This window comes from Platalea leucorodia (genome assembly GCF_965183815.1).
Source record: "Platalea leucorodia genome assembly, chromosome: W".
Lineage (NCBI taxonomy): Eukaryota > Metazoa > Chordata > Aves > Pelecaniformes > Threskiornithidae > Platalea > Platalea leucorodia.
In genome coordinates, this window is record NC_138859.1 from 3,794,043 (window position 1) to 3,817,329 (window position 23,287).

Below are 23,287 nucleotides of genomic sequence, written 5' to 3' on the forward strand. Positions count from 1 at the left end.
TGTGGGTAGAGATCATCTCTGAGCAGACAGCCTTTCCAAAGGCTCCAGAGGTAACCGAGGGAATACCAGAAAGCCACCGTTGTTATTCTCCTGGGTTGAGACTCACAAGTAGCTGGAAGCAAAAGGAGGAAGCAGTTAACATAAGAAGCAAAAGGCAAATGTCATTTTTGAATACATTCATCACAGCAAGCATTTCCGTGAGGAAGTCAGCAGAAGATGTCATGCAACTTAGCTGGTGGCAGCTGCGTCTCACTAGCCTCCCTTCTCAGTGGTCTTAAGAGCATGCACATATGAGTAAGTTATTGCAAGGTAAGGTACGGAGTAAACCTGCAGCTCACCCCCGTTCCCAGTTACCTCTGCACACGTGCTTTCATCTCAGTGTGAAAGAACGTGCTTGCTCACTGCAGGTCCCGGTGCCTCTCACTGTGCAATGAAACGTGACTGTGGGGTTTACTGCAGAGTACCTGCCATGCACTTATTTCCACACATCTTTTCTTTTTGTTTGGATTAAGTGGGTTGGGAAATGGCTTCAGCTACCCTGCATTCGTGTGAAGTGGGTACGCACCTAACTGCTCGCTGTTATGCTGCTGATATCACGGAGACCAGGATAATTTCAGAGAGGTCATTAATGTGTTTGACTTTTGACTGCTTTATATCTTTTGAAGACCTTTTTCACAGCCATCGGGAGAATATACAATCTACATGTTGGAGGTTGAAGCAGTCTAAAGGTGTTTTGGGGGGAGTTCTTTGATAGGCTCAAGGCCTTAAAAAGCAAAAGGCAGCTACTGAAAATGAACAGCAAATCCCACACATCTTTCAGACAGCAGACTGGGCCAAGAAGATGTCTTAGGCTACAGACAGAGGAGCTGCAGTTGCTATAAAAGCCTAGGCTATTTATAGTATGTAGTCTGTATCAGATAAGGATGTTAATCGGGGTAAAGAAGATACTGCTGTGCTAGACATGGCATCCTGACATAGACACAACCGTACTTGTACCTGTAGGGCTTGTTTTACTCAAGTGGAAGGCACCTTTACTCTGCTGGTCCAAAGCACAGCTTGGCTGGTGGGTAGCTCTGTCCGCACTGGGAGCTCTTTGTCAGTAACTACATCAAGTTTCCTACGCCAGGAAAAACCTCCTGCTGCAGAGGTAGCGCCGGTTGGACAGTTGCTTCTTTGTTCATGTTCTTGCCTCAAGCGCAGAGGTAAGATGACTCAATAAAATGTTCTCTATGTACTCTATATGTGTGGGAAGCAATTGGAGTCCATCAGACTGGAGACACCACGACAGGTCATCCAGGTAAAATAGCTCTGCTTCCCCTTTCTTGTTTGCCAGAAAAAAGCTGCGTGTCTTGCCAGCTCTCTCCAAATTCCCTGTGAGGGAAAGGAGTGGAGCTGAAAGGCCTGATTGTGGCAGGGCCGGCAGGACAGCAGGCAGGGCAGGCAGGTGCAAGACCTTCCACGGGCGATGCGGGGGTGAAGGAGGGAGCAGATGGGCAGAGATGAGGTTCAGTTCATGGAGGTCCAAGGTGTGGATCCATTCTTTGTCATGCACGCACAATGCCTTCCACAGCTCTGACACAGCCTAGTAGGTCTACCCACAGCCTTGGGTGGTATCTCCTCCCTCCTAAAACCCAGCTCTAAGAACTGAGCCACTCTTTGCCCTTGTACACAGCAAGCAGAGCCCGGACGGATGCCAGCCAGCACAGAATTGTGCTAGATACCACGTTGTTGCACGCAGGATTCCCCCGTCCCTTAGCAAAATTGAGCAAGACCTCACGTACTACAAGTATAAACAATATAATAAACAACACCTTAAAAAAAAGGAATTAAGACCACAGTGCCTAATTCACAATGATCTGCATTGTCACTCGTGCTGTACAGATGGAGAACATTAAACAGCTTGTACGTGTGCACACAATTGCACAACATGTGGCACAGCCAGAAATGGGGTTGCATGTGTTTTCTGAGAAGTATTAATCTCCAAAAAATCACCTTAAATCATCTTAAGAAGTTATGAGAAGTCAGTGGTTCTTGAGAAATACATTGAAAGGTCCTGTACCTTCAATTAACTACTGACAGTCTGCATTAGATTGCTACTGTATATACTATATTATACGGGTGCAGGAGAACTAAGCAAAATGCAACTAACGAAGAGGGATTTAAAAGGAAGATGAAGTAACCACTTCATGTCCTATATTTTGAAGAAAAGGGAAGGAAAGAAGAAAGAAACATACTTGGAACACACCGTATATGTCTATGATCTCGTCGAAGGCAAAAAGGGTGACAGAGAGGTAAAAAGTTGCTAATGAGGTTTCATTAGTCAGAATCAGATGACAGACTGTGATCTGAGAAGAACCACACCAAAAATAACTCGGCTCGTGCTCACTAAGTTAGTTTCAATCACAGTTTAGGTGAAAGCATTTTACTTTATATTAAACCCTGGCAATACAAATGTGGCCAAGCACATAAGCTGAGGAGCCGGTAACTAATAGCTAGAAGGGAGGTAACTTTTCCAAACACTCTGAATAGGTCTAAAGCAGCCATCTGATTATATCCTTCAACAGAAACCCAGAAAATAAGAAGGACAAAACATGGAAGACTGGTAGCTGAGGAAAAGAAGGATAATTCACTTTGGGCATGTATGAGACAAGAGGCAAGCACAAGAAAAAGCTTTATGTAAAGAGTAGGTTTTAAAGAGGAACCGTAGAGCTGATCCAAGGGCCCTGGAAGGCAATAGAAGGTCTTCTGTTGACTTCAATGGGTTTTGGATCAGCTCTGGAAATGGAGGGGAAGGGCCTGGGGCTGGCACGGAGAGGCAGGTTGTGGGGAGACTGGAATGCATCTGCAAGTAGACGGAGGAAGCAAACAGGAGCGTAGGGCTGGAACGCAGATGCAAAAGCCACATGGTTTTGTTTGTATGTCAGAGAAAAATAACCTGCAGGCTGGCTTGGGTTAAAGCTTGGGGAAAAGAAAATGGAGGAAGGCAGAAGGCAGGTTACGATTTGAGCTGAACCAATAGACCCACGGTTGGTCCGGTGGCAGCCGCCTGTGAAATACCACGTTCCTTCCCTGAATGTGCTCCCGGGAGGAGCAGGATGTGCACACAGAGGCAGAGCTGCTGAGCTGTTTGCTGACGCTTTCCCAGGGTTAGATGGGGGGAAAGCAGAAGGAGACAAATGGAGAGACATGGAAGAACAAATTTATCTCTCTCAACTGCTGATCTCTGTCTGTAGTAGTTATATGCATGTCCTTACTGTGGTGGCTGAACATATATCTATTGAAGTGCAGGGGAAACAGATACCTATGTTGTTTATACGCTCCTGAAAATTCCTGTTAGGTGCATTAGTACCTTTGCAAACCTGGTTCAAAGTGAACTTTAGGACAAGGCAGAAGCAGAGAAGTGATTCAAACCCTGATTTTTCCCGAGCTCAGTCTAGTGCCCCAGCATACAACCATCATTTTACTCTTAATACTCAGTTTAATCTCACATGGGCAGTATTTGTGCAGACCCTCAGCGTAGGGGTGAATTTCATGATTTTCTGCTTCCTTCTTTTAATTAAGCAGATAGTACTTGAGTTAAAAATACCAATATTCTAGTTACTAAACATTGAGACAAACTTCTCATTCAATTTTACTCCCCCCATGAGTATGAAAACTGCTCACTTAGATATTGCACAATTGTTAAGGGGTTTCAAAAAGTCAGAAGCAGCTTTCCTGTCAGCTGAGACCTTGCAGATACTTCTTTGACCACCTCCGGGGGAAGAAGCGACAATCAGACTATTACGGAATCGCTGAAGCAAGGGCAGAAACACCAAATGCTTCCAAATTACATCCAATTGCCTTTCAAGTCTACCCAAGACCTTCACCACGTCACATTCCCTTCTTAACGCCAGCTCTTTGTTGGGATGGTGTGTCTATTCATAAAGCAACTCTCCTTTGCATACTGTTCGAAAGCTCAGCTTATTAAGAACACTAGCTTAGGAGGCTGGTGGGGTCAGTACATGGTTTTCAAGTGCGTCACGCAGAGAGAATGAGCCGAGATAAATACTTGGATAGCAGCCACTCATTTTTAAAACCAGTTGTTCACAGTTATTCTTCTTAATTATTTTTGTAAGGCAAAGATGTGGTCCAAGAACGCACTGCTTATTTCCATTCATACAACATCTAAAATACTAACTTGTCTACCTTTTAGACTAAGCTTTATCTTTACAGAACAAAAAAGATACCGACATAAATTAAATTACACAGCTGCTCTCTGATGCTCGCCGCGACTGAAATGAACACCTTGACAGGGTTCTGTCCAAATCCTTCACAACTACGCTTCATGAATTCTTTGCCTGAAAGTGCTCTTTCATAACCTGGGATGGCAACATGGTTTGGTGTGGTATGTGACTTTTCTTACAGAAAGTAAGCTCGCTCTGTCTCCAAGCTATAACGTCCCAAAGAAGTTGTTACCAAAAAGCATTCCTGTCCCAGGAGTGTCAGGTTGCAGCTCTGTCCTGGGAAGGCTCAGCTCCGGCGGCACGCAGGGGAGACAGAAGAACCATCTAGAAAGGTGTCCTTTGTCAGAGCACCGTGCTGGTTAAAACTGGTGGTGTTATAATAGCAGGTGAGAGGTTAATATTGACCCAAGTTATAATAAAGTTGCTGCAGCTCACCAGACCTCCTGGGTTCCAGTCCTACGGCAGAGAAGAGGTTTGAGGGTAGTTACCAGGACTCCGGCAGACAGATGCCCTTTCCTCTCTCAGGCCCTCCTCCTGCCACTAGATCCTGCTCCGGGGCTCTCAAACACTTGCAAACACGTTCAAACACAACACTGCTCACGAAGAACACAGTGTTTGCACGAGCACATCTTGGAGCAGGCTTGGAGGCCAAACAATGTGTCTGGTCTACACTTAAGTCCCGTGAAGGAGTATTTTACACTTCCATATCTTCTGTAAAAATGTCCTGCTTCTACCAAAGCAGAGCATACTGTTTAACAGACCAGAATAAATCAGTCATAAAACGCATATGCTGAAGGAAGACCCAAGAGCTAAACGGCAAGAAAAGCTGCACGTAGGGTTTGTACGTGCATCCAGCCCAGCATCTCTCAGAGCAACTGAAGGCAAAGCAACATGCGTGGGGTGCACTGCGCTCACAGGGAACGACAGAAGTTATTCTGCACTCGGCCTCCATCACCGACACCGCTGCAAAGCAATGCAAAGGGCCATGAAGCTCTCCCGCTTCCGTTCAGCAGCATTTTACATCCGTTTTAAAATCACTTTGCCTCACTGTAAATAGCTAAACAAAATGAAGACACACAGATAATCAGGCTCGTCTTAGAATCAAGTTTTACTATTAAATTACCAGTTCTACACCGAAGTTGGTTATTGCAATCAGCATTGCACATAAGTTGCTCTTAATTACTACCATTCTATCCTTAAAGAAAGCTCAGAGCCCGTTTGTTGGTAGCTCCCAATCTGTCCCAGAATGTCTGGAGATTTAGCAAAATCTAAGGGGAAAGTTTGTATTTACAATTTCAGATTTCAATGTCCAAAACATCAGAAGTTTTCAACACATACCTGAGACTTGAGACAGAAATAGTTATCCAATAAAACTTATATCAGAAGTGTAAATTTTTGTTACTAAGTTATGGCAGTAAAAATTCTCCTGTAGATTTATATAGATATATTTATTTATAAATGAAGGTAATAGATGAATATATATATTGCTGCGTAATGTGTATTGCTAATACAAATTTATATTCATATACTGTGGTATACAGCATGATCCATTCTAGTTCTATGTACTCTGTATACCTATTCTAACATATGAGAAGTTAAACTCCTGTAAAGCGGTTCTGTATTGATAGCCGTGGCCCCAAGAAGCACATAGTACCATTTTATTACAACTGGCTAAGTCAATGATATAAGCTTCTGGCACAGATTTTTAGAATATTATTCGACAGATATCACCTTGATTACTCATTTGTCTGCAGCCCCTTTTATTTAGACTTTATGACAGGAACCTCAAGCAAACATTACTAATACAGATGGAAGGGGCAGAAAAGGACCTACTCAGTGTTTATGTTCTGGATATGATTCACAGATACAGAATTACATGTACCTTTACTGGTGTTCTAAACCTTTCCCTTCTGTACAGATTAAGTGGTAACCAGCAAGAACTGAAATATATATTGAACACCAGCCGTGAGTACCTGTTTTACCTTAAACCTCCTGAAAACCTTCCCATTCCTTGAGCCGACGGTGTTTCACCAGTAGCCTTCTATTCTATTGCAGCTTTTTACCAGCCAGACTATAAAAAGACAAGATTAGGACCCGTCCAATCTCCCTCTTATTTATTTATTTATTTCTGTTTTTCCTGGTGAACAGTTTTAGAGAACTTATTGCAAAGAAGTAATCGATATATCACAATTCGTGTGACATTAACTAACCAGCAGGAACTTCCGCTTGCTGTAACGCTCTGTGACTTGAAAATTGTGCAACACCTTTAGTAAACACTTCCTCATATAGGAACAAGAATAAAGCTGAACAACTCACTCCCTCTCATTCACTGCACAAGAAAGGACGGCTCACAGCAGAGGCGGCCTGGGAACCCAGCTTTCTCAGCCCACAGCCCACTGCTAGACAAGTGCAACTGAGATGACTAACATACATCTGGTTTCTGTTGTTTTGCTACATTTTCTCCAACAAGGTATGGCTTTTTTTTTTTTTTTTTAAACTCCTTTATCAACGGTTGCTATGGTTAACTTTGTAGAGCTTTTATCAATTTTTAATTATTTCATTTAGATAATGCTGAAGAACAGTGAATTAAAGCCATTGAAAAAAATGGTATTGCCGAAGTTAGGGATGTTTCTTTCTTTCTCTTTCTGTTCAAAGTGATTATCTAAAATTCTCTAGTTAGGGAATTATTTACTTGTGTGAAAACTGGCCATAGATTGCCTACAGACCCAGAACCGGTTCGTTTTGTGAGCCAGTTAAGAAAGTACTTCCCCTGCAAGTGAGCGGACAATTTATCCAATTAGGACAACTTATTACACTGACAGCACTTTGGCCGTAAAAGAAAAGACTTTTATTTGAATTCAATTAATGACGTTACCTGAATTAAAATAGTTAGCACCCTTATTATCTGTGTGATACTTCAGGTTGTGAGTATTCATATGACTTAACCTTAACAGACCACGCTTATTTTTTCACGTGCATTGTTTCTTTCAGTTCAGGTCAACAGGGAACAGATTTTTTCAGAGCTTGGCATGCACAAGCATGCACAGGTTTTATACACGTAATTAGGCATGTAATTTGTATTCAGGCAGGTATCTTTACGATTTCATTAGTTGCACAGAATATCTGAAAATATGTACAGTACTAACGCTTAAGGTGTTACATATTTTGTTTCTTGACAAAACCAAACCTTCACTGTCAATGAAATCCTCACTAATGGTTTTTCTTCCTCGTTTAGGCTCTTGGAAAAGTACATACTTATTTGTTCCTTATTAGCACTTTTTCTAGCTGTTGCACGAGGCCCAAGGAATTTCTTTCCTCCTTAAAGCTACTGACTCAAGACAATGCCTGAAGCAAGACAAAGACAGTATATTCAGTTGATTAAAAAAACCTACCTCTAAGAAACTATTTGTTCCAGAACAAAACTAACCCATTTTCCTCGAACTGCTGTTTGTATCACACTGCAGGAAAAGGATAAGTTTAGTTCTGAGTCTCTGTTCAAATCTAGCCTAAACTTGAACCATCTGGGCTACAGTTGGCCTTGTAAAAAGAGTCTGCAACAGGGAGTGGATAAATAAAATTAGAGCACAGAACTCTGTTCCGGGAGGCCTAAAATATTGCTGTGATCATTACGTGAGAACGTACTTTAAGGTCATAGAAACACTAAGTCTGCAAAGCAAAAGATTTTTTAAAAGTAAACTTAATTAGATGCTTAAAATAAAATATAAACCATCATTGTAAATTACAGTAACAAGCTTGCACTTAGTATTTGCTAACAGCATGTGCACGGATAGTTACTGTGTACCGTGTAATGGCTCAGCTGATGCAAGATAACTTCCTAGGACTTATCACCATTATACCATCACGCCTTTCTCTACAGCACTCAGCTTTGTTAAGATGCAACCAAGTTTATTCTGCAATTATTTTTGGAAAGGGTTTAATCAAATAAACCAATTATGAAGAATTAATCTGTTTATCTTACTGGAACAATTTGCATGAGGATGTGCTCTGTTGTTCCAGATATAGAAAATTACAGTAATTGGCTGCCCCACTCTTGTAAAAATCTGGCCTTGAGGCAGACAATTAAAATGGGAGTTGCACTCTCCCTTTGTTGTTTGTGGTTTGTTTTTGATTTTTTTTTCAAATACAGGCTCTTGTGCTTGTTCTTGAGCCCTCAAGAATTTGCCAATTCAGATGAAATGACCTTTTGGAGGAGATTAAAGAGCTTAGGAGGCATATAAAACCTGCTGTTGCCTTGTTGGAAACTAACACAGCCCTTGTACGACCGTCTTTTCCCAAATGCTGTACACCAGCTGCTATTATTAACTTCAAATGATGCAACGTGTGCTGACCACACCTGCAAGTCATGCCATAAATTTACTTTTGTTGAGATTCACTCAGGCTCAGAAGCAGAAAACAAAAAGAAACACTTTTCATCAGCACATCAGCACTGTATTTCCTCAACAAGTTCTTTATAGCCACTGCAGACACAAAACATACCTTATAAGTAAGACCATTTCTTTGCAAGTTAAGGAAGCATCTGGATTCCTTACCAGCTTCAAGATTGTCCTACTTTACCGCCTCTCTCCTATTATTTTACCTAGCCTTGTTCAAACGCCTTCTCCAGTCCTTCTGCTGTCACAAGCAGGTAACCACCCTCAATCCGATTCAATAGGTAAGAGTGTGTCTATTACTCTCACAAGTATTTATGTGAGAAGACCAGCTGAAAAGCTTTCTAAAGCAGAAATCTAGGCTTGTTCCAGACTTGTGGTGAATTGTATGAGTTTATTTGCTTATCTAGAGGCAGTCTTAACTTGTATGTCATCACGTGCTAAGGTTTGGAGATCGCTAATTTCATAGAACCATGTAACTTAATTCATGTCATCTGCAAAATGTGAAGGCAAAGGTTGCACCTTGCATAGCTGGTCTAGCATGTTGGTACTCGAAAACGCTAATTGCTACTGGAGAAAGAAATCCAAAGTGAATTGCGTAAAATATTTTGACACCTAGAAATAGCCAGGTATGTCAACTCTTCTGAAATCCAGACTGCAGCCAACCTCGTGTTAGGTCACATAATGGGGGTGACTGCTTCACAGAGCAGACGAGCACATGCCAGAGCCAGTGCAGACAATACATGAGAAATGAGTGGTGTAACAGATCAACGACTATACAGCCCAAAAGAATCAGTCTTGACAGACATGAAATATGGTGCTGAATAAGTTAATACTGTGTTTTCATAAATATATATCTGTTTCTCCCTAGGAAGCACGAGCAAGAAATTACCTGGAGTTGAGCAATATGAAATAGTTTATCCACGGAAATTGCACACAGTATATAAAAGAGATGTAGAAAGAAACAAAGAGGTATTGAAAGAGAGAACTTTTTTTAAATTTTTTTTTTTTTTGCTGGGAGATGGGGAAGACTTTTCTGGAGTCAGAGTACCCTTGGTTTTCAAGGGTAAGAGAATTCGGAGCCAGACACTTGATCTTGCAAAATGAAGTGAAAGAGAAAACCTGGAAGAGTGATCCCGTGTCTGGTAAAGACGGGCTGTGAGGTGTGCTCAGTATGCAGTGAAGTACCTGTATGCCATTGGTGGGTCTTCTGTACTTGTATCTCTGCAAAGATGTAGGTTTTGATGCTACTCAGATTTTGAATAACCTATGGACATTTTAATTTGAAGTAAATTAAATGAAATGCTTAAAACTAAGCGTGCTCTGACATACTTCAAGAGAGTTATGAAAATATTTGAACTTAAGCATCCGCTTCAGCACCTTCCTGAATACGCAGGGTATGTGCTTACAATTGTAGAAATACATTTGCAAAGTTAAATTTGTTCCTCTAATTAAAAAATATGAAACAGAGTGACCTCCTGCTTATTCTATAACTGCCAGGATACTTATTTTTGGTGGGAAGAGGAGGAAAAGAATGCAGTTGGCAACTCAATAACAGCCAGCTCATAGTGAGGCCAGAAATTGTAACAGTCCATATTCTAACACTTAAATCTGTTTACAGACAAAATACGATGACACAATGGAGTATGGAATCAAAGCCAATGGAGAGGAAGTCATACTGCACCTGCAAAAAAACAAGTAGGTTCAGTTCAACTTTTTCCTTGAGCATTATTCCTCACTGTAAATGGCTCTCCGGGGCACTCAGGGTACAAAGACAGAGGACTTAGGCTCCTGTAAGACAGAGGTATTTTGGTAAATACCACCTTTCAACTCCAATGAAAGAAGGAGAGGGGAGAGAAAGCATCATGTCACTATTTTGGTAATGTGAAATAACTATGCAGGCATATGACACTACCGTGGTGGAATGACTTGCCTATACTGCTAACTCTGTTCTCCCATTTATTTCCTAAATGGCTAAATCTGCTGAATGTTTAATGTTTGTATATTGTTTCACAAGTTTTGTGTGTCCATGGATGGTCTATGGGTTATATTTTTTTGTTCTATGCTGGTAGGAACTACAGAGAAGAGCAAGAGAAATATCCATGGAATGGGGCTATCTGTCTTGGCTCTATATGCTTTTCAAAAATGGAAAATAGTAGTGAGAAATGAAATAATCCTTAATAATTTGGCTTCCAGCACTCCATACCTTAACACTATTGGACTTTGAGTAGTCTAATATATATTAGCACTGACAAAATGCTTTATGGAAGTTGAAAGCAAGGAGAGCTCACCTCCTTGGCTGCAGAGATTAACAGCATTTAAACAGGCCATGCAGAGGGTACAGAGAAGCAGCGGGCTTTGTTACAGAACAAAGCAAAGCAAAGTCCAAAACTGTACAGAGCAACGCAAAATAAAGCGCAGTTGTGATTTTCTGCTTGCTGGCTCCACCATAATATTTAACACGGGATCAAACAAGTCTGCTTTAATAGGTACTTTTCTAAAGGCTGTGTAAATACAATAGTACTATAATCAGTTCATGTTTAATATAGGCTATAATTAACTGCCTGCCCCTTTTTTAATCTAAATTTTAATCTAATCTAAATATTTGGGGGGGAGGGAAATTATATTGTACTAAATCCCACTCTTTAAAAAGAAATGGGATTGTGGCAGTCTGGGGTAGCTGCCCAAACAGAAGTGAAAGCAGACTTGCTTTGCTCCTAGCTTTAGGAAGACTACAGCCCTGGCTTAAAGTTAAGCATTTGCTTAGCGCTCTGCTGCACAGGAGCCTGAGTGCACAGAGCCTTGCAGGATCTGGCCTTCCATAGCAAATCACAATGTGCATGCTGGTAAGAAACCCAAAGGCACCTTTACCTGTGGTGGAAGAAATACAGTCATTTATTCCATAGTCACGATGTCCTCCTTTGAATGTTCAGGAACACGGATGTGTCCAAAAATAGAGCTTTATGTAGACAGAAAAGAAAAATCAAGTTCAGATAGAATGATTACAAAGACGAGAACTTGCACTAGCAAAGTTATAAAAAAGCTGTGAGCAAAAGAATTGGGCAAATATATGTTAGTGTGATCTCCACACAGAACCTCTGAGCGCCTGCACTTGTACACATACGTGTATGCACGGGCACATGCGAAACAGATGAGGCAGCTTTTCCACTGACCTAGATCTTTGCTATTTATAATCAGTGGGGGTGAACTGGGAAGAGAACAGAACGGTACCATTTCACATGCACTGTAGAGTGGTGGAAATGTCTACACAAATTGGAGGCCAAAAAAGGATCAATACTGCATATGTAATTATACATTTACTTTCAGATCTACTAAGAGATTAATTTATACCAATGAAATAAGTAGACTTTAATTGCTTTCTTATTTTAGAAACATCCCTTTGTTTGAGTAAGGATTATGAACAGGCAGAATTCCCCACCCAGCACCTTTGCTTCCCCAGTTTTTCGATACTAATAAAAACCTGAGTAATCATTTGAATTCCCTACATGCTTTGTGTGTTATGTAATTGCCTCATTTCTAGATGACTACAGTTTATTTTGAATAATAATTGCACTTGACTCTTTGCAGGCACCTATTAGCTAGAGACTATACTGAAACAGTTTATTCTGATGATGGTCGACAAATAACAACAAGTCCTCAGATCAAGGTAATTGTCCTGGTTTCGGCTGGGATAGAGTTAATTTTCTTCCTAGTAGCTGGCGTAGTGCTGTGGTTTGGATTTAGGATGAGAATAATGTTTTCAGCTTCCCATGCTCTGCCGGGGGCACAAGCAGCTGGGAGGGGGCACAGGCAGGGCAGCTGACCCAGACTGGCCAGAGGGCTATTCCATACCGTATGGCGTCATGCCCAGTATATGAACTGGGGGAGCTGGCCGGGGGGCAGCGATCGCTTCTTGGGGACAGGCTGGGCATCGCTCAGCGGGTGGTGAGAAATTGCATTGTGCCTCATTTTTTTAATATATTCTTTTATCATTATTATTATTGTTGTTGTTGTTATTTTCTCCTCCTCTGTTGTCCTATTAAACTGTCTTTACCCCAGCCGCTGGGGTTTACCTTTTTTTTTCCAAATCTCTCCCCCACCCCACCGTGGTGGTGGGGGAGGGTGAGGAGTGGCTGTGTGGTGCTTAGTTGCCAACTGGGTTAAACTACGACAGTAATAAAAAAAGGTTTCCTTCCCTCATACTTGCAGTCTCGAGGAGGTCCATATGAGATTCACGGGTCCATGAAATATTAGCACATATCAGACAGAGAGAAAAGATTTTAAGTCAACGTTCTAAGCACTGTAATTTAGGTTGCCTCTGAAGGGCAGGAAAGATGTGACTTGTGACTTTGGCAGAGCTACATTGATTTACACCTGTTGAGAATCAGACACACAGTTTGTCTTTCAAAAAGACAACTGCTTTTCACCTTAGAGGCTGATGAACACGTTATCTGAGCTGAATTTCCCTCTATTCTCAGAAAAGGGAGTGGAGCCAGGCCCTTTCCACTGCCTTCTACCTCCTGACTTTGCCCTCCTGACTTTGCTCATTCTGCGCAACTCCCTGACTTGCTTTTACACCCTGATCTCGGTGAGATCGGAGATTCAGATAAAGACACATTTCCTCACTGGCGCACGTTACCACCCACGCTCACAGCCAGTGCACTGCAGGTTACCCCAGGTGGTTTCTCTGAGCCATGACAAATCAGTTATTCAGATCCAGACACAAAGGAAGTCACTGTAGAAGTTATTTTTTTAATTAACTGCACTCACAGTTCTTCAGCAAAGCTCTCACCTGAAGCTTGTTGTCCGATGTCATGCTATGTGTTTTAACACATGTAATTTGGAATACAAAGCCTAATATTCTTTGTCATGGAGAGATTAGCAGGAACAGGAGGATCGTGAGCAAAATAAACGTGCATGAAGAACACTGGGTTGGCTTCTTTGTGGAAAAATATGCCATTTCTGATTGCTCCAATCACTTTCACTCCCTGGGTGGATCCTGTGAAAAGCAAATAGCACCTACGCCTGGTTAAAGACAATCTCAAACAGGCCTACCTGTGCAGCTTGCTGAATAAGGAATTCCTCCATTGTGGATACTTTATTATGATCTCAGGAGTTGTTTCTCTTGTAGCCTCAAAAGAGGGAGAGCAATTCTCCGCTTCTTTCTCTAGTAATTTTCACTTTGTTGGTGTCTTTTTCACTGTAAGAAAGTTGGCACGTGGTGAGGGCAGGAGGACAAATAAATGGTAAAGTGAAACCAAACATCCATGAGAAAAGAAAGGGAACAATGCAGGTTTGAACACTGTTATAGGCCTCTCAAGAAATCTCTTAAGGAAAATGCTATGGGTAAAATTTTCCACAATACCCCTGTGACTTTGAAGTCTCTTTGAACACAGAATTGTTCATTAGACCTGAGATCCTTAAGTCAATTAAGTCATGAAAATTTTTCCCCTAATCATATGTTTTAATACAATACATGCATTTTAATCTCATTGAAGTTAAAGCATTTAATTGTTGGGTTAATATTAAAGGGTGTTTCCCTGAAATTTGGCCACGATAAAATAATTCAGTATGGACCTTAATTCAGCAGAGCACATCAGTACATGCTTAATTTTGAGCAGTGAACATGCATATTCTTATTTTCATGTGCTGTTGTGTATTGACCAGAGCACACCACAACGGGACTTGTCACAATCTGGGTCACTCTGTGTTGAAGGATAACAATAACAGCACCGTAGCAAACATGGAAACGGTCACCAGCTATTTTCATTTTAAGAATCTCCTTTAACGGGAGATTTCCTCAGACAGCATAGTTTGTTGTAGCTTGTAGCCAGAAATGTAGCTATGTCTCCTGAAATCACTGCATCTAGGCCAATCCATTGCAGCGAGTGAGACATGGCCCAATTTGACAATGTATTTTTTCTTTCTAAACAGGATCACTGTTATTATGAAGGTTACATTCAGAATGATGCTGACTCCATAGCAAGCATCAGTGCTTGCAAAGGTTTAAGGTAAGACAGAGGTTTAGATCCCAAAGAGTACCAATGGCAGAGTATGCATGCTCTTTGGGGATAAATTTTCCAATTTAAACAGAATCAGAATGTAAATAAGTGGCACTACCTTTTATTCATGCTTACAAGGAAACTAGTTTACAAAAAAAGGGGGAAAGAAAGGAGAAAAAAGCTACCTTTCTACTTCAGTTTCAGAGTTTATAAACTGGAAGCTAAAGGAACAACTATATCAATAAATTTATATGACTAATTCCATATTAGATCAGGTCGTAAATCCTAGCATTTGGTGGTGCTTCCAGTAAATGTTTAGGGTCGATGCTTCTAAGCTGTAGGAAGCTCCACTGACGCTTGAGGAGGAGGCTACAATATTTGCAGTGCTACAGCAGTTACAGGGTCAGAAAGTTCAAGCTGCTGCCTGAAAAGCCCAGTTAAAAGAATCTGCTCATTTGTGATCGCTGAAGACACAGTGGCATGACACAAAATGGCAAGAGGATGGCTGTTAAGTCTGAGAAGCTGCAGCAGAACATTTTCCCAGTGCTTAGCGAGGTTTTGCCAAAACCCAGACGTTCTTGCGCAGCTTGTGAGTTTACGTGTTAACACAGAATTCTTATTTTGATATTTGCTGCTCGAAATGATTCAACACTCTTAATTCCTTTCAAAATCTCAGCTTTTCATCTCAATTAAATTTGAATTGCCCACTGAACTGAAATTCACTTTTCAATCACGTCTGCTAGCACAACCCCCCCAAATTTAAATCTAATTAATTCCTAAACCAGTTTCTTTTTGACTGATAGTCTCGTACTCAGAGACCTCACCTGACCAGCCAGATCTTCCAATTGACTCAGCAGCTTTGATTTCTGCCTTTAAATTGTTGTACACTCTGCCTGCGTGCTGACAAACTATTCCATTGCATCAGTGTGTGCAATGGTCTGTATGCTTGGGCTAAATGCTGTTAGAGATAATGTTGCTATCTTGACTCAGTCCTGTGGATTCAAAAGATCAGAGTCTTAACTGATTTTCTTAGCGGATATTTTGAGACCCGTGGTCAGAAGTACCTTATTGAACCCTTGGGAACTTCAGATAGAGATGAACATGCGGTCTATAAGTATGAGAAACTCGAACAAGAGTCCATAAAGACCTGTGGTGTAGTCAATAATACCTGGGAAGAGGATTCAAACGACCCCATCAATGACATCTTCAAATCCAGCAACAGTCCAGAAGTAAGTACATGCTTAAACAACAGCCCAGTAAGTACATGTCAGGAAAGAAACTGAGGCCGTAGGAGAACCCTGTGAGCAGCATAAGTCCCACTTTGTCTTGTGGCACCTCCAGAAAAGAAGCGATCGCAGACAGTGAACACAATCAGATCTTAAAAACCAGTGCAAAATCGCACAGATCCAAGATTTCAGTCACCACCTGAGTTAAGCTGTCCTGCATGTACTAATAGGTGCCCGTGTGCATCTTTAAACATGCAAATACTTCTTAATAGCTAGCCTACCTTTCATCATTTTAAAACAAGGCAGTCCCATTCTAAACAACTTGGCTGAAGAAATACCCTTGTAACCAATTCATGGGCTTGAAATTGCAAAGGTTGAGACTGAAACAGGCCTTTTGAAGCCATTTAAATGTATCTTTTCTTCAGATGAAGGCATACCTGAAAGCAAAAAAGTATCTGGAAGTTTACATAGTTGCGGACAATACTTTGGTGAGTATTGAAATGATTTTTTCTCATTTGACCAGCTAGAGGTGAGCTTTCCAAAGCAGGTACTACTCACGTCCCTGGACTCCTACTACAATTATGGTGCTACGCTATGTTTTACCACTGACTTTGACTAGGAATAGGATTTCCTAATGCCAACTGATTTTGAAAATCCCACCCGTAGATGCCGAGAATTCAGAAAACACCGTGCAGCACCTGTCTTCTTCTGCACCCTATACGTAGATACACATTTTAAAAGGGCCTGATCTTGAAATACGTTGTCTGATAAAATAGTACATTGAAAAGAAAATAATGAGTAAACCAGGTATGGTGTGGTTTGCAATGCAATCTTCTGTGGGTTATTTCTTTTCTGATAAATCACTTCTCTCTTCTCCTTTTCCTAACATACTGTATTTACTTTTTTAGTATAAGAAGTACGAGGAAGACGTTAAAATTGTAAGACAAAGGATATTTGGAATAGTCAATTACATCAACACGGTAAGAGTTAACACAGCAAAGTGAAACTGAAATAGAAGTTATTTATCATTTTTTTCTTTTGCCAACATCATGAATTTTCATTATTGCATGTAGGAAAGAATGAAAACTGAACTTAATTGTAATTTATGAAACAAATTTAACACATCTGTCCATATTATCCTGTCCTTTGTCCTCAGATATGAGATTTCTATAAATTCAATTATTGTTAAAGAAAGATTTATACCATATTTTCTTAACAGCTGCTAAAGTGAATGATTGAAATAGTTCAAAAAGAATGAACTGATTTTCAATTCTTGATTTCTTTTGCAAGTCAAATTTCTCCAAAAATATTGCTGGAATTTTCAAGTATTTTAAAACCATTTTTATAGTTCATTTAAATGTGGGGGGAAATAAGATTTCGTATTTTGTTTTGTCTTCTAATTTTTTGTTGCAACTTCAAAGTGTGGAAAAGCTTAAATCAGGTCTGGAGTGGGCTATATTGCAAGTGATAAAAGTGAACCAATTACCAGGATAAGTGCTTGTTTCAGAAGTCTTCGTAAGGTACGTCATTTTTACAACGACGCTGTTTCTCTGCTGCAGGTTTATAAGACCATAAATATCTACGTGGCTTTAGTTGGCCTAGAAGTCTGGACAGATGTTGATAAATGCCTCCTGAGCCATGCTGCGGGATTCACCCTGGACAGTTTCTCAAAGTGGCGTCTATCAGATTTATTAAAGAGGAAAAGAAATGACAATGCGCAGCTAATCACGTGTGTATCGTTCTGCTTCCTATTTGCATTTCCAAGTATGTTAAAGGGATCTGTTCTTTAAAAATTGGTCACCAACCTATCAGAGACACTGTCTATGCTGAACCAGATTTCATGCTTTCCAAAACAACCAGACGGTATTAATTCTAGGACAAAAAGATAAATGCATGCTCTTGTTTCTTGCTTTTATTTTCTTTGTGGAGCACGATTACCTGCTAGGACATAGTATCTAATCTTTCTACCCGAATCCCTGCAAAAACAGGTAATGTGGGCTTTTGCTACATCTCAGCCTCTCCTTTTCCCTGCTCTGGTCACAGAACAGTTGAGTGTCCTGAAGACTGCAGCGTAGTCTAACAACCTAAGGAGCCATGACATGAAGTTTAATGGCTGGGAAATGCACGTTGCCAAACTAAACCGGCACTCACTTCACTATTCTGGCTCATGTTCAACGGCCCTGATTCATCCAAGCACTTTGCTCCATTTAGAGCACTTCACCCAGCTCTTTACACTCAAACAGATGCTTTAAGTCTGATGAACAGCAACGTAATTTAAGTAAAAATATAAAATGAAAAGTGTATTTGATTGTTTTCTGATTTGCCGTGATCTTCAGCACGTCCTCAAGGATCGTATTAAATCAGGGGTGCAAACAAGAGCTGGAAAGGAGTACGTGCTTAAAGCCTTCAGCCTGGTTAAGAAAGCAGACTTGACTTCGGATCTGCTTCTGGCCACATCATCGCACTTCACTCTGCCTTTCTTCTTCCTTACAGAGGCTATGACTTTGAGGGGACAACGATTGGATTAGCCTTTCTGAAATCCATATGCAGTGATATATATTCTGCAGGTATTATTCAGGTCTGATTTATTTTTATTTTATTTTTTTAAAGGCTTTTCGATGTTTTTTACTCAACCAGCAAAGAACATTTATGAAAATTATTGGGTGTACAACACTTTCAAAAGAACATTTATGAAAATTATTGGGTGTACAACACTTTCAGTTCTCTGTCTGGTTCACATCGTTATTTTATTAGACTGTAGAAATTCACAGAGATTTTATTTTAAATGAAGTGCAGAGAGTAAAGAAAGCACACACAAAGCATGGTATCTGTGTTACCTAAATGCCAACATCAAACTCTGACACCTGTATTTGGCGTACCAGGCCCCAATAGAGTCAAAAGGACAGAAATAAGTGATTTTGTGCCTCTACCTTTAGGTTTCCCCTTTTGAACAGGGAATTGGTTCTGACTGTCATAATGCATATCATCAGTGTAGCCACTGAATTACAGCTGCCTAAACTACTGTATTTAAACTTCAGCCTAAACAGGAACACAGATCCAAAACTTTACCAACAACACCGGGAACTCAACTGCTGCACCCAGCTTCAGAGGCCGGGCTTGTTGGTAAGAGGAATAACCCACCTGAAATTCCAGCTTTCCCACACCATAAGGAAATCCTAGGATGACTGTAAAACCAGAATGTTTTGCAAGGTGCGGGGATGCATTTTGTAGCCGCATGATTTGCAATGCCGTGCTGGAAGAGCATGACCAGTATGCTGTGTCTCACGCTTTATGCATTTCCACTACCACCTGCTGTTTATACATCTGGATTTCACTCAAAAGGACTTCTCCTTTCCTCCCTCCCGCCCAGCAGCACAAAACACCAAGCTAAGAGCGAAGATGGAGCACAGCATTTGCCTTTCCTTTCTGTGCACAGACAACACCGTACACAATAGTTACCTTGGTGTAATGAGTAATAATTATATCGCACCCGCGTAATTACGCTAAGCACAGAGACAGCTATCCAGAGAGAGGATTAAGAGTTTCAGATATTCAGTTCCCCTTAACACTCAGTTCTTACTTGGCAGCTTAACTTCCTCGTGTTTATTTAAAAACTCATTATACCAATTTACTCATGTTTGTTAGCGGTATCATCTCATTGCTATTATAATATAATCAGCATAAACTGTGGAATAGATGCATGCATAGATTGAACAACATATCAATCCTTATGTAGCAGTGAGGATAATTTCACCTGAAGAAAAGTTGTCCTATTTCTTAGCCACATGGCTTCTCTGATGTTCCTACTTGTTCTAAAATACTCGTAGAAATAACAGCCTATTGTTATATCTGCAGGATCACAACAGAAATGAAATCGCAGTTGCAGCTACCATGGCACATGAGATGGGACACAACCTGGGCATGAGTCACGACACCAAAGCCTGCACGTGTAGCGATAAAGTTTGTATCATGACAGATACTGTCAGGTAGGAGTCTGGATAAAAAGTTAATGCATGGGGCAGTTAAGGATGGGCTTTGGATAAGCTGCCAGTTTCCAAAATGGAGTAGAAATTATTTTTGTTCTCTGAGATTATTCCATTCAAATGATACAAAAAGAAGAGAAAAATGAAGACATTCCAGGCCCTTGTAAGATATTCCCAGATGGATTACCTCCCCCCACACCCCCCAAAAAAAACCCCAAACAAACCCAACTTTAGTCACTTTTGATTAACATTAGCTTTGCATATGTGGTAGGGGCCTTCACATTAAAGCATAAATAATTTCTTCCTTACAATGACAACAGCATGAAACTGCTGTGGTATCTCAGATGACAGAGCTTCCCCAAGATTTACCTAAAGTGTATTTTTATTCTCTACCCTGAAGATGTCTCCTGTGAAAACCACACAAAGTGCTTGCACCTTCAATAAACGCCCATTAGATAGGAATTTACTCCAGTTTTCATCTCTATTTGAACACCCTGAGCCTCTCTAGTTGAACATCCCAGTGGAAAACTCCTAATGCCTGAAGCATCCAGTCACAAATTGTGTAGACCATGCTTAAATCTTTGAGATGTGGGATTTATTATACGTAGTGTTTGCATTTAGTACATTAATTTTTTCTAATCTGTTTGTTTCCACTTTTTTATTCTGCTATAAGTAGGAGATAGCCATTGTATTTATTAATATATATATTTGGAAAAATGGTTGCACCCAATAGTTCAGGGGATGGTCACTCATTTCATTTCTCTTGTAAAGGATATCGCTTCTTCTTGCCTATGCCGATCCTAATGTAAATCCTCCTGCTTTCTCAATATAGTTCCATCATCCCCAAGAAATTCAGCTCTTGCAGCCTCCAAAGTTTTGAGAAATACATGTTGAGCGACATGCCAAAATGCTTAACAAACATCCCAGATATAAGCAGCATCATAGCACCTCCATCCTGTGGCAATGGCTTTGTGGAAAAAGGAGAGGAATGCGACTGTGGTACTCCTGAGGTATCTGCATAACTGGGAATAAAACAATACTTAGAAGAGGCAAAGAGTTTTATTCAGGCTGTACAGTAGCGGGCTTCTGTTAGTATCTGAGGTGGCCAGTTCAAAGCTAGCTGAAATATTTGTGTAGAAACGTGGTCATCAAGTCGCTGATCTGCAGTGTAATCACCCCTATAAAGCGCATGCGAAATGCCAGGAAAGATGACTGCAGGGTTTCTCATGCTGTGTTGACAGAGGAACTGAGAATGGCAGAAAGCCATACATACGAAAGCGTCTCGGCAGAAATAAGCCAGTTCCCCACACAACTTCTACCAGCACTTTCATAATCAAACACACTTTGTATGGGGTCTGGAGCACAAGTCTGGTGAGGAGCGGCTGGGGGAGCTGGGGTTGTTCAGCCTGGAGAAGAGGAGGCTGAGGGGAGACCTTATCGCTCTCTACAACTGCCTGAAAGGAGGCTGTAGCCAGGTGGGGGTCGGTCTCTTCTCCCAAGTAACAAGTGATAGGACAAGAGGAAACAGCCTCAAGCTGCGCCAGGGGACGTTTAGGTTGGATATTAGGAAAAACTTCTTCACCGAGAGGGTGGTCAGGCATTGGAATAGCCTGCCCAGGGAAGTGGTTGAGTCTCCATCCCTGGAGGTATTTAAAGAACGAATAGATGTGGTGCTTGAGGACATGGTATAGATGGACTTGGCAGTGCTGGGTTAACGGTTGGACTCGATGATCTTGAGGGTCTTTTCCAACCTTGACGATTCTATGATTCTATGATTCTATGATTCTTTATGCGCTCGCTCACAATGGCTGGCATGGCTTCTAGTGAAAATGGTTTTCAGAGAAGCAAAGCGCAGGTCCGAGGTGTCCTTCCCTCCCTCGATAACCAAGTACAGGATGGTTCGTTGAGGACGCAGTACGGAGGGGACCAAACCCCAAGGCAGCGTACCAGAGCTCTGATTGCTGATTCTGTCACAGGAGTGCACAAATGACTGCTGCGACCCCGAGACGTGCAAACTGACGGCAGGTTCCAAGTGTGCACACGGAGAGTGCTGTGAAAACTGCCAAGTAAGACTCCTTTTAATCTCTAGTTTCTCATATTTTCTGGGTTTGGTTTTTTTTCCCCCCATGAGAAAGCAGTAATACACCTTTCAAAAGAACCAATCCTCTTTACTGTAATTACTGACATAACACTGTAATGACAAGCACACTTTGTCCATCCCAAACTACACCACAACTATCAATTCACTCAATCTTTCAACGTCCTGGAGAAATGAGCATTTTGATCACCCATTTTCTCCTCTAAAGAAAAGCTGAGGCACAACCAGGCAAAAATCTTGTCAATTCACATAACCAACTTTACATTAGATACGGACCTGGCCCCTCGTGCGACTTGTACAGCAAGGATAAGATTTGTCTCCCCTAATTTTAGCCTCCTAGTTCAGTGCGATTTTTAAACAGCATGGAAGAGCGGTGTGTTAACTGTGGCATTGCTTTCCCCCCACTTCAGTACAAAAGATCAGGAGCTATTTGCCGAGCAGTTAAGCATGACTGTGACCTGGCCGAGATGTGCACCGGCTTTTCTGCGAATTGCCCGGCGGATCGATTCCGTGTGAACGGACATCCCTGCAACTACGGCGAAGGCTATTGCTACATGGGAAACTGTCCCACCCGAGAAAACCAGTGCAAAGCTGCTTTCGGACCACGTGAGTACAAGTTGGCATTGAGAAAAATCAAGTTCCCTAGGTCAAAGGAGAGAAATAGAGGTAGGCTTTGTCTGCTAGCAAATCATTAAAGACCTGTTGTAAATCAGGCACAGCATGTCTATATAAATGAATTCTAGTTTCTAGCATACACTTAATCATTATTTTAATATTTAACACTGTAAGTGATTATCATCACATGAGCTGAAGCTCAGAGCGTACAATGCAATACATTTCTAGAGAAATGGGAAGTGCTAAGCGTATTCCTCTTTTGCATAATGCTTTTAAGATAATTTTGGAATGGAGCTAGGTGACTATTCTTTGCTTGATAGGAAGAGGAAATGTCTGTATTTCAAATTAATGTCTGTTGTGGTTTAACCCCAGTCGGCAACTGAGCACCACACAGCCGCTTGCTCAACACCCCCACCCTACCCCCCCCCCCCGTGGGATGGGAGAGAGAATTGGGAAAAAAAGTAAAACCCAGGGGTTGAGATAAAGACAGTTTAATAGGACAGCAGAAGAAGAAAGTAGTGGCAGTAATAATAATGATAAAAGAATATACAAGTGATGCACAATGCAATTGTTCACCACCCGCTGAGCGATGCCCAGCCTGGCCTTGAGCAGCGATCGCTGCCCCCCGGCCAGCTCCCCCCAGTTTCTATACTGGGCATGACGCCATACGGTATGGAATAGCCCTTGGGCCAGTCTGGGTCAGCCCCCCTGGCTGTGCCCCCTCCCAGCTGCTTGCGCACCGGGCCGAGCAT

At 41.4% G+C, this 23,287-nt stretch overlaps 1 protein-coding gene across 1 annotated transcript in view; it reads left to right on the forward strand.

Moving 5' to 3' along the window:
* Window positions 1-254: 254 nt before the first annotated feature.
* LOC309602001 (zinc metalloproteinase-disintegrin-like NaMP) overlaps window positions 255-23,287 on the forward strand; it is a 30,770-nt gene continuing 7,737 nt past the window's right edge. Inside the window, exons 1-15 of the mRNA XM_082335278.1 lie at window positions 255-294; window positions 6,513-6,693; window positions 9,483-9,583; window positions 10,233-10,309; window positions 12,200-12,278; window positions 14,546-14,622; window positions 15,647-15,842; window positions 16,265-16,327; window positions 16,748-16,819; window positions 17,399-17,568; window positions 18,333-18,417; window positions 19,695-19,825; window positions 20,655-20,832; window positions 21,799-21,888; window positions 22,331-22,526. Of these exons, the coding sequence (XP_082191404.1) occupies window positions 6,642-6,693; window positions 9,483-9,583; window positions 10,233-10,309; window positions 12,200-12,278; window positions 14,546-14,622; window positions 15,647-15,842; window positions 16,265-16,327; window positions 16,748-16,819; window positions 17,399-17,568; window positions 18,333-18,417; window positions 19,695-19,825; window positions 20,655-20,832; window positions 21,799-21,888; window positions 22,331-22,526 (1,567 nt within the window). The 5' untranslated portion in view covers window positions 255-294; window positions 6,513-6,641. The remainder of the gene's footprint in view (window positions 295-6,512; window positions 6,694-9,482; window positions 9,584-10,232; window positions 10,310-12,199; window positions 12,279-14,545; window positions 14,623-15,646; window positions 15,843-16,264; window positions 16,328-16,747; window positions 16,820-17,398; window positions 17,569-18,332; window positions 18,418-19,694; window positions 19,826-20,654; window positions 20,833-21,798; window positions 21,889-22,330; window positions 22,527-23,287) is intronic.